The sequence below is a fragment of the Struthio camelus genome, chromosome 8 (genome assembly GCF_040807025.1).
Source record: "Struthio camelus isolate bStrCam1 chromosome 8, bStrCam1.hap1, whole genome shotgun sequence".
Lineage (NCBI taxonomy): Eukaryota > Metazoa > Chordata > Aves > Struthioniformes > Struthionidae > Struthio > Struthio camelus.
The window spans coordinates 18,388,819-18,401,045 of NC_090949.1; the positions used below are offsets into that span (position 1 = coordinate 18,388,819).

A 12,227-nucleotide genomic window follows, 5' to 3' on the forward strand; every position below is an offset into this window, starting at 1 on the left:
AATATAAGAAATGAGTTTTGGGGTTCACCTTGTTTATTAAGATGCCTTGGAAGGAAAAATGAAAAGAATTTTTTTCCATATGTAGGTCTTTAGGATCTTGACATTATAGATTTCCTTTGCTGGGAGCATATGGCATAAAGAAGCAAATCATGATTACTAACAGAAAGCTGAGATTCAGGAATTAGCTTTGCCATCAGTTCCTAATTATTTGGGCCAGTTGCTTAATCTCCAGTTTCTCTGCATATAATATGGCAGCCTGTAGTAGAATTGAATGATAGGAAAATGCAATAATTAATCTTTACTATTTAATACTGCCCACCATTAAAAGTAATCATATCTTGAAAATAACCTCAAAAATTTGCGCAAAGATGAAGTCTTGGACAGGAAGGGAAGGTGGGGAGTGGGAGGGGAAGCCCTGCTAGGAAGAAGGTATCTAAGGGCAAGAGGGCTACGGCGTGAACTTCCTCTTGTATAACCTATGCTAGTGGGGAATTGAAGGATTTCTGATGTGGTGGTGTATAACAGCTTATCAGACAAAATATATGAAAATGTGATAGTACTTATGAAGAGATTTGTTACGCCATTCATTTCCTAAAGCTGAATTTTTCAAAGGACTTTTGTCATGTGGATGGTACATACAAGGAAGGAAATGTAGGGGACTTTTTTTTCCCCCCACTCTGCTCATTTCCCTGCTTTATATAGTAGTAAATAAACTGGTTTGTTTTAAAGCTTTTCTGTTGCTTTGGTTTTATTTTGGTTTGCTCTAGCCAAAAGATCCGTTGCCTTATTTCTGACAACGGGAACAGTGGAGTCTGTAGTGAGGCTTGTCTGCAGAAGCATCCTTTGTAAACACAGACTATGCTGAAGCGTACTGACTGGCAAAGTGAGCAAGTAAACTAATTGTTAGGCTTATTGCTCAGGTTTTTGTTTTTGTTTTTTTTTTTTTTTGAGTAGGTTGCATTGCAGTGCTGTTGGACCCTTTGTCCTGGAAGATTCCAGAGACAAGTGAAAAACTAACTGCAAATTTTTGGAAGTGTTCAGCATTGGCATGACTTTCCTGAGTTGGTTTGAATGTGAGCAGAGTTTGGCCATGCTTTCTGTATTTGCTGAACTGGTTAAGAATAGGATTTTTTCCAGTCAAATTGCATGGTGTTGGGAAAGAAAACATTTTTATTTTTAGCAACTTCCTTTTCCTTTTCCCTCTATAATTTCACCTCTGTTTTCTCTGTTATGTTTGTGCATATTTTATGTACGTATGGTTACTAGCTTTCCCCCTTTTTGTATATTGGCTAGGAGAAAGTTTCAGATGAACTAAATTCCAATCCCACTGGATTTGGCAGCATTTTTCCTTTTAGTTTAACTGGAAATGGAATTTGACCCATGATAAATGTTCTGATAGTGTGAAACAGCAACTCCTGACACAGCCTGGGCAGCTGAGCACCATCGCATTCGGAGAATCTTTAGAGACAGGGCTTAGAAGCGGAAAGGCTCTGCTTTGCCACCTTACATTGTTCCAGGTTAAAAGATGTTAGGGGGCAGGACTAAAACCTGGTACAAAACAGTAATTTGGTTCCAGCTTATATACAATTACATTCAAACAACAACAGTGAACTCGAGACTGTATTCTGGGTTAGTGCATTCCAGTGTAACCAGACTTCTACATGTTTGAAGCTACTATTAAGTTTCCTATGTTATGTCATCATAACAACCTCCATTGAGCAGGATGCAGTTTCTAGATTTACGGAATGTATGTGGGCCACGTGGCAAACTTGATTGCCATATCAAACCCACGATCCCTTTAAAAGTTTGCAAGGTTTTCAACGTGCCGGTTAGTTATGTGCTTGCATTTAAGGCAGTACCATGTATGTCGTCTTAGATTCTATAGCAAACATTCAAGCCTGTACTGCAAATTCTGTTAACCTGCCAGTTTTCAAATAAAAACAAACGTACAAAAACAAATGTACAAAACCCTTCGCATATATGTGTTTGTTTTTATTCTTTTTTTCATGGAAGCAGTTGTAGTTGATCACATGGCTCTTCTCTTAGGCTTCTGTGCCTTTGGGAATACTTAACATCTGTATGTATAAAAAACTTGCAAAGAGATCAGTTATTTTTAAAATGGGACAATGACTTGATTATCTGGTTTTCAAATAATCATGGTTTTGAAATTCTAGTTTTGAGAAGTTTGTAAAAGAGTGCAAGAACCATATTTATTTTTCAAAAGATAAAAAAACACATTACCCTATTGCAAGTCCATGAAAATTTTGCTTTATTTATAAGAAAAGTTAATGTTTTACTTTCTTTCCATTTTCTTGCATTACCAGTGCCATCTTAATGCTATCCTTAGAAGTAGCTTTAATAGGAAGTCATTCAAGCAAAGAAACAAATTTAGAAGTTCTTGGGAGAGCACTCCTTTTAATTTATGTGAGATATCTTAGGTGGTATGTAACTGTTGTAAATGTCATTTTCCATAAGATTGTTTTCACTTTGCTTAAAACTCTATAGTGAATTTTATTTCCCAAATGAGTTACTAGCGATTCCACTACTAACCTTCCAGAGGGAATCAGTGATTTATATATTCGTCAAAAGTTAGATAACATAGGCCATGTAGCTATAACACATGAACGATTTTTAACTTGGATTTAACTTGAACTAGTAGCCTAATGCTCATATAAATGTATCTCTTCAATATAAGAAATAATTGGACTCACTGTTTGATTTTGTTTTTGTGTCCTCCTTCCCTCTTTTGCCCCATTCTCTTACAGAGCTCAGGGTATCCTGGATCCTACGTTGGAATATGTTAAGGTATGGTACCAGTTCTTACCCTCTAAATATTCTATTGGGTGTGTAACCAGCATTGCTACAGCATTTCCGGTCCTTTGTAGTCAAATAACGCTTGTGCCTATCTTCTGTTGCAGAAAAGCTAACTATGTATGTCAGACTATGTTCCACATGCTTTGGTGATTCTGTGGGCATTGTGTTTTGGAGGTATATTGTATTTTGATATTGAGGCCTCTTTTCAGTTACACACTGACTACCTATTATCTTGTCTTTGTTAACATTAAAATAATCCCTGTTTCTTGCTTATATATTTTTGGGAACCCAGAAGGACCCATCTGAAAAGATCATTAAAATGACAGGTGTAGGTTTATATTTACAGCAATAGTCTTACTAAAACTACTGTTATTTCATTTATCGTCCAAAATATTATACTTCAATAACGCATCTATTAATTCGCAGAAGTCTGAGCATATTGGGCAGTATTGTGAAGAATACATTCTAGGTGTTCTTCAAGGGACTTACTCTGTCTTTTTAAATGCTCTTTATAGAACATGCAGCATAACTGGAATCCTGGCAAAACTGTGTATTCTTGTGTTTTCCTTTACACAAGATGAGAGTTCTGAAAAAAATTTCTATTTAGAGTAAATCAAAAATACTCTGGAGCATTCATAAATTTTATTCAAAAATCAATCCTGGATTGGCAATATAGAAGCTTTGGAAGAAGCGTTAAGGATATGATTCTATCCTGAGAGTCTCTTGCAATGCCGTGTGTGTGTAATTTGTACTGAATTAGTACTGTTCATAATGGCTAATTTAAGTGAATATTATTTCTCAGAGTCTTGAAAGAATCTGGCTTATAAGTCATGTCCCTCTGCAATAGGATTCTTTGATTGTTGAGCTTTTTCCCTCGTCTTCTGGGAGATTTTAGTCCTCTGAAAAGTACCTGATAAACACGTGCTGCATTACTATCCTTTACCGGAGGATGTTGCTATAGCTCTTCATGTGGACAGTCTAAATTTTTGCTTCAGGTTAGAGTTCAGGTGAGGAAGAGACTGAGGAGAGACAGTAGCAGAAGATTGAAGAGGAAATGCCAAAGTCAACAGGGAACTGCAGTGAGAATTTCCTTCGTGGGTGTACATAGCCCAGACAAGCGGAGAGGTTAGGGTTCAAGTTTCATAGAAGGAATGAACTGGGAGGGAGAGTAATGCAGTGTTGAGAGGGGACTGTCAAAAGGAAATGCCATGCATTAATTTACTTGGAAATTTGGAGGGGTCCTCTGTTGGACTCTCAGCCTGGGGTTAGGGTGGAGGTTAAAATTAAGATTTGGAAGAAGAGAAGGGGAAGAGCAGACCTGGAAAGCGCATGGAAAAGGGGCTGCCAAAGGACTCTGCAGGCTGCTACTAGAATCCTGCTCCAAACATTGGTCGGCTTAGTGCTGTAAGGGGCCTGGCATCGGTCCCAGCCAAACATAGGCATATGGCAAGGTAGCCTTCTGAGCCAGAGAAAGCTGAGATCCTCCAGAAGAGCACTGTAGAAGAGGGGATGCCAAAGGCAACAAAGCAATGGATGTGTTAATTGCTAAATTTTATTTACTGTGTCTTGCGCTATTCTGTAGAGAGTACGTTCTTACATTTTTAATAATATGGCCAAGTAGAAGGCAGAGCTTTCATTTGCCAATTCATCAATATGTATGTCTTGTCTTGTTGCAGCAAGTTTTCTATTATAAATGTGGTTTCTAATCTTCTCAGCTCTTGTAGCAGAAGCATGTCTAGGACTCTTGTCAATAGCTGTAGTGCTAAGCTTAGTTATTAAAACTTTGATGTTAGGGAGGAAAGCCTGGGGAAAAGAGGCTTATAAGGGAGAAGGCAAGGGATGCCCTCACCTTCTTTTCTCCTTCCTGTTTCAAAGCTTTTTCCATCTACATTTCTAGCTTTAGTGAATTGTCAATTAGTTTGGTCCACAGTTTAATGGCCAGAAAATAGGCCATTCTGGAGAGGAAATGCTGGATTCCTAAATCACACCTTCAAAAACATGCAGACGTTACTTTCTTAATATACTCCCCCAAAACATCTTTGGGCTGTAATAGTTATTTTTACTAACAAAACTGGTTCTGGAAGTGCACCTTTAATCAAATTTATCAGCAGTGCCAAATAAAGGAGGACTCCGATCAATAATTTGTTTTCAGTTTGCTTTGACTGTAAAGCATATACTTGATTTTGTAACAGAGTGATCTTGGAACCTCTGAATAGATCCTAAAATTTCATCAAGTATGTGTTCGTTATCTTCTATAACTTATTTTATGGTAACTATCATGTTCATGTTTGTAAAATTTCTAGCTCCTTGAACAAACGATGCTGGCAGTGTGAAGTCAGGGTAAACTACTAAGCAGTAAGCTACTCAAGTTGCAAAGTTTAAAGGATCGATTACTGTAGCATCTCACTATGTTTTTACCAACATTGCCATTTGCATAAGTCTGACAAGAAGTATAAAGTGCGCGTATTTAGTCTCAACAAGTGGATTTGATGCCTGTTGGATAGGCTTTGATAGGTGTCTGTTAAGCGGGAGTAAAAAAGAAATACCTTTGAATGGAGAAGAGAAGAGGCAGAAAGCAACGAGAGCACTTTTGGTAATCCTGTCTTGCTGATTCAGGATACCAGAGTTTTGAGAGCCAGATTCATGTGTCTGATGCACAGGAAGATACAGATTTGTTGTCTCTAGGCAGAGAATTGTTGAGTGACTGACTGAAAACACACATAAACTTGAATATTAAGCATCTGTGATGTATACGTCAAAGGGAAAACTAGAACAAGCTAATTGCACACAAAGTCTTGATGTAGAGTCTTGTTTCTCTCATCTTGTTATGCCTCTAAGAGAAGAGGGCTTGGGCTTAATTTAGCTTGCATAAACTGCATTCTCTTGAAAGTAGTATGTGATACAAATTTAAGTTGTCTTGGGAAGGTCAGCATGCTGGTGATTCTACCCAAGAGTTGCTGGCTCAAGTGAAGTGTATTAATAATACCTGACTCTTTTGAAAGATCCACAGTTAGAAGCAACAGATGGGTGCTATCCTCATAGCTGCTCCACATTATGAGGCTGTACAGGCATCCTTCAAGTCCAACGCAGGCAGCTGGTTTTTTGGCAGCTGGTTTTAAACAGTAATTTTAAATAAGAAAGCTGGGCAGAGAGCTGCTCTTACAAGCACACAGATGCAAATGAGCACTTTTTCTGCAGTGATGCAAACATGCTACCTGAGTTTGTTGTGGGTCCCATAAGAAAGAAAACAAATGTTTGTTCAGAATGTGCTCCTACTGGGATGTGATCAACAGCTCTTAACAGTTGGATCCTACTGTAAATAGGATGGGGAGAAGTCATTTAGGTATGAGGAAAAATAACGTGATTATTTCTTGATTTGGTGTGCTGTGTTTCATAGCAAAAGGAATATCGTGGCTATCATGGCAGCAGCAAATACAAGCAGGCATCGTCATAAAGGGCAAAGAGACTAACGGTACGTTTAAGAGCTGTCTGTATCTATTTTATTTTCATACAAACCTTTCTTTGCTAGACTCTGCTGATTAGAAGTGAAATAAATAATTCCTTCTGTTCAGAAATACTCTGGCCAGAGCAAAGGCAAAATAAATCAATTTTCCTTCTGTTTTACTCTGTTCAAGATACAAGGCAGAGGGCACTGATTATAGAATTAAACCTCTGAAGACATTCTTTTAGAGAATGCTCTCTATAGATGTACTACAGTTTCTAATGCATGAATCTAAATTAAAGCTTACAAATGGCAGTTTCGTGCATCTTGAATACTGATGCATTACATCATTCAGTACATAAAGAGAGCTAATTATGCAAAAACAAGTTCTAAGGGAAAAAATGTACTGATTTGCTGGAGTCTGAGTACTGAAGTGTCCGAATGACTTCAACCCTTCCTTTGTGTTCACAGTGCTGCTGAAACCATGGTCACAGTTAAATGGCTCTTTCAAGAAACCCTTTTATGGTAGAAGTGAAAACAGGCCAGACTGCTTTGAGTCAGGCTGCTGAAAGATTTACGGACACAATAGCACGTTGTACATTCTGTGAGATTTTTACAAGTTTTATGAGCCAAATAATAGATCCATTGGTAGTCTCAGCAGGTTCCTCCCGTGCCCCAAAGTCTGCAATCCAGAGAACAAACTCAGCGGGGGAGAAAGGATCAAATGCTGACAATTTTGAGTGTGTCAGAGAACTTTTATGAGTTGTTTTGATCAGATTCATGTGAACTAAAGATAGCTTTTCCATCCCATTCCTACCCACTGTAAATACTTGAGAATCTTTTTAAATAGAGGTATGTACTGTAATCATTAAGAAAGTATCAGGGTGAACAGAAAGAAAAAAATTTTTCTCTCTTCCTTTCATGGAAACCTTGCAAAGTATTTCCTGTGAAAGTCTGCTAATAGCTACAGAGTTACTCATCGGCTCACTACTGATGAGTACTACTATGTCCTGAGATTTTGGAGATGCATTTTAATCCATCAGTGGAAGAATTGCAAAATTTATGACTGATTGTCTGCTGAGCATGGTCACGAGGGAAATTTATATTTAGATTTGGACTTGAAGAAACTGTCACAGATCTAAGGAAGTTACAGCAGCAGAAAAAAAAAATTATTCCTTTGTGAAGGAATACCAAACTCTTTCTGAAGGGTACTTGTTTGTCTCAGTGCCATGCTGCTCGTTTTTCCCTAGTTTTTTTCTTTCCTGATTTTGTTGGAAAGCAAATGTCCATGTTATTGTCATTTATGAGGGCTTTTGTGATTGCCACTGAAAACAAAATTTTGATGACGTTTCAATGTGTTGGTCATATCTGTAGCTGTGCAAGGTAGTGCAGTGTTTGTAGATTTAACTAAATTTCAGGGAACTTTGATCATGTGATGAGGCTTAGTGCTACACAGTTGGTGTAGTTAATTGCATAAATTCATCAAATTACAGATGCCAAATTTAGATTCCTTTTTTCCAAATCACAAAGATTTCAGTTTTTTGCTTTTCTTGTACAGGTTCTAGCAGGAATTGTGATTCTTTCCTGACATTGAGCTGCTTGGGTTATACATGTGGGTAGTTGACCATCATCGTTCTAATGGGTGTGCCAAGGGCATAGTTTGGGAAGAGTACTATCAGAAGGGAAGTGTGTGGGTAGGACGTTTGGGGAAATTTGGAAAAATCTTAGCATGACAAGCAGCCGCAATTTGGGAAAGAATATTGAAAGATGCTTAAATTTCATTGAGAGGACCCTTTTTAGACAGGGAAATAAATATATTAGATAAATCCCTACTCCACTGGAAAACTTGCCAAGTTCAGTGTATGCCTGTTTATGAGCTGCTACGTATCACTCTACTTTGGAGACTTGCCTGTGGAGATGCGAGTTACAACTTGTGAGCAGAAAGTTTGTCAGGTTTTTGCCTTGTTTGACTGTGTTATACATTAAGTATTGGTCTTGGAGGAAGGCTTAACAGACAAAAGCACCAAATGATTGAGAGATTCCTGTTAAATCAAAAAAAAAAATTTTTTTTTTTTTTTGCAACTGCAGCAGAGGCAACAGCATCATGAAAGGAGAAAGCATTAGCTGGAATGTGTTTTGATGAAGAGGAAAGGAGTATGCCCATAGAGCTGACTTTCATTTTACACTTTTCTGTGTTGTCATCATGAAATTGGCATCCAGCTAGAAGATGCTTATTCATACCAGTAATGTTTCATTAACAGATATTTACATTTTTCCATGTTTATCTACTTAGTAGGAATTTCTCGTTTCGCAGGCGTCACTCAACAGCAGTCACCTCTTGTGTATAAGCAGTGTAATTCATAAAGAAACATCCTGTTAGTTCTAATCTATCTGTCCTCGAAATGAAAAAAATCTTTAGTTTTGAGGCTTGAAGCTGATGGTTACACACTGCCCTCTGCTGTATATCTGGAGAAGGATACTATAACTTTATTTTTTAATAGTCATGGCTGTTAAAAATTACATTTTTCATAATAATTTCATCATAAGTAATAAAAAAAAAAAACTCTCTGGCCTGGCTGTTGGAAGTTGATTTTTTTTTTTTTTTAGAGTATATGTTTTTCTGTTTTGTTCAAAACCTCCAGTAGAAGAGATTCTGTAGCCTCCCAAGATAAACTGTCTACTTCCCATACTAGATTAGTCTTAACAGTCTTTTCATTGTTACTGGTAGGAAAGGTGTTCTTAATACATAATGTCATCTTTGTTACAAATACAGGTGATTGAGTTTTGGCCATCTGTCTTCTTTTTGTTTCCTTGATGGAATTTTCTAATGGAATAAGTCTTGACTGCTGCAATAAACTGGACAAATTGTCTGCTCTGTAGTTTTAATCGTGTTCTAGTAATATTAAAGTTTGGAGTAGCAGAGGTCTTTTCCTGACCCTCATACTAGTCTTACAGCATGGACCCTTCCTCTATTTAGAAGTGGCAACTATTTCTTTAAGTTTGTATGATAGTCTACTGTTACTCCTAAAAGCTTTCAGCAGACCCAGAGACTTTCAAAGAAGACTTAAGAAGTTGCATATCTAATTGAGTTCAGCAACTCTTAAGTAGTTAAATCCCCTAAACTCATTTTGTGGTTCTTGCCCCATCTGTTCAGAGTCAATGAAAACTTGTTTTATTTGATGGCATACAGTTATCCATAATTACTGGTGGATTTTTACACAGAGTCAGCAGTTCTATAATCTTTAAGGTGTAGAATAAGCAAAATCTAGGCTGGTGTTTCCAGTAAATAGGCAGGCAGTATAATTCTGCAGCTGCGCAAGACCATTTACTTTCAGTCTACTGTCCTAATTCACAGAATCACAGAATGGTTGAGGTTGGAAGGGACCTCTGGAGATCATCTAGTCCAACCTCCCTGCTCAAGCAGGGACCTCTAGAGCATATTGCCCAGGATCACATCCAGATGGGTTTTGAATATCTCCAGGGAAGGAGACTCCACTACCTCTCTGGGCAACCTGTTCCAATGTTCTGTCACCCTAATTCATATTTTCCTAGTAGAGAGATTCCCAAGTTAGCCTATTCCTGCCTGGGGATCTTGTTGTTCTTTCCCAGCTCCCAATTTCTGAATGACCTGATTAGTTCTAAGATCTGCTTGAGTTTTGTTGTTGCTGTTGTTGTTATTTTTGTTTTAATACTGGGAATAATTCTGAACAGAAGGAAATTTGTGCCTTTTTACGTTTTCCTTTGTGAATGATAGCCCTTATATGAATTCAGTCAAATGAATAGTGACTTTCTAATTATTCTGGCCTCTATTGTGAAGTCTTTTAGCAGTGGCTCTTGCATTTCCGAGATGCTGAAATAGGTTTAGGACATTTTGTGTATGGAGCATCTTTCATAGTGCTTGATATATTTGGGGTAGATCTAAAATGATGATTCTTCTTTGAGCACATGTATTTATTCTAATTGCTTGCTACAGATTAATCTTATATCTATCCTCTTGTTATAAATTTGACCCTCTTAATGACGATATTTTACCTCGTATATATTTTTGCTCATTTACTCTTAAATTCTGTTAGATCTGTAATCATCAAAAGCTACTACGTTCACTGAGATTGCAGTGGCTGAACTGTGAGCTGAAATCTGTCTGTAGAATTACATTGCTCTAATTTCCATGGTACCGGTATTAATATTAGTGCCTATTGATCTTGACTAATATTGATCTTGACTAATATTGATCAATATTAGTGCCTATTGACCTTGTTGATCATTTCAATATCCTGGTGAGATTAGTAACTACTATCAACCCATATTTACAGACAGAGAAACGGATAAACTAGAAAGGCCTGGATCATAAACACAGGCCAGAAGTTTTGAGGTACAAAAAAAAGCCCAGTTTTCATACTAAAAATATCATGTTTATTTTTTCTCCAGAGATCTTGTGAAATTTGGATTTAAATGAAATGCCCCCTTTTCTTCAAAATATTAGTGGCTCTGGATTTCAAATGCTGACAGTTGTATGGTGCTGTTGGTAATATCCTCAAGTCAAAATGATGATGTCAGTGAAAGAAAACAGTAGTAGTAGATGATAACGTATTTACTTTTCAAAGGAGGAGAAAAAAAGTGTGGATTTTGCTTGTAAGATGTTATCTGGTTCACCTTGATTTGTGATTCATTTTTCTTGCGTATGGAGTTACTATGCATTTCTATTAGATATTGTGATTGTTGAAGTGAGTGATCGTTCCTGGCAAACTGTGCTTTCCCGTATTGAGTTGAACCAAGGTGTGATCCTGGACCTGATCTATTGCATTGCCTCTTGCCAAAAAAGAGCGTACCATTTTTCACAAAAGCGGTCCAGATGGGGAAAAAAGGTACTGAATTATAGTACTGCTATGCCTAATTTCTCCCACCTCGTCTACAGTGTACATTTTACCTCTTTTTGGTAAGAGCAAAACCATGCGTGATGAAAAGAATTGAAGATTTTGGAGTGTAGAATAAGCAGTACAGTGCAAAAAATTTGATCTCCTTGGAAAGAAAACCAAGCCTGCTTTACATTTTCAAATTCTATACAAACACTTACAGCTTATGATAGGCAGTTGTAGACACATAAGGATATATACACAAGATAGGAGTTCCACATCGAATTTTACTGCTTTTCATGCAAGGTGATTGAACTATTAATAACAGTAGAGACATGACTGTAGTCTACCATGTTTTGTTGTTGTTTTTTTTTTTTTTCTTCATGGTTGCTGAGCTGTGTCTGTTCTGCAGAACACCTCTTATTTTTCTCTTTTCATTTTGGGCTTTCAGACCTGTGTTGTTCCACAGCAGTTGTGCTTTTAAGGTGCTACTTGCTGATGTGTCTGGGTCCTTTCCGTACTCTCGAAGATAGAGTAAAAGCAAAAGTTGACTGGGACGTGAAAATGTTTATGCTTGACACCTGCCCAAAGCTGATTTTGTAGTGTCTGTAAATATATTGTTAACCACAAGGAGGAGTGACTGTATAGCTTGTGGAAGGCAAATTATAATAAGCATTTCAAATAGTCTAACTAGACAAAGCTTATGGAGGTAAAGCTCCTAATCTGCCAGAGTTGTGCTTATAATTACTGGTTAGAATAAGACTTGGCACATTGTGTGTATCTGTATGTCTTGCCTCCTTTGGGAGGCATACGGTTTGGATATGTGTTTGCCTACTGAGTGGGCAGCAGAAGGAGCCCCATTAGAAATATCTTTCAGTTGGGATGCCATCTGTTCTGTATGCTATCGAAGGAGCAGGATTTGCTGTCTGAGGATTTTCTTTGTTGGATACTAATAGGAACTAAGCACCTGTACAAATGAGGGAGTATAATGTTTGGGTGTTCTTATGCTAGCTCTCTAGTGTACTCTGAGGTCCTTTGCCTCCTTTCCCTTAAATCTTTCTATTAGTAAACTGCTGAAAGGGCAGTATTTGAGCTGAGATGAGCTTGCTGATTTTAAT

The 12,227-nt window shown here is 37.6% G+C and overlaps 1 protein-coding gene across 11 annotated transcripts in view; it reads left to right on the forward strand.

Moving 5' to 3' along the window:
- BCAR3 (BCAR3 adaptor protein, NSP family member) overlaps positions 1 to 12,227 on the forward strand; it is a 117,317-nt gene that overhangs the window by 69,897 nt on the left and 35,193 nt on the right. For all 11 annotated transcript variants that reach the window (XM_068952453.1, XM_068952446.1, XM_068952448.1 and 8 more), the window contains one exon: positions 2,766 to 2,805. In XM_068952453.1, coding sequence (XP_068808554.1) covers positions 2,766 to 2,805 — 40 coding nt within the window. The remainder of the gene's footprint in view (positions 1 to 2,765; positions 2,806 to 12,227) is intronic.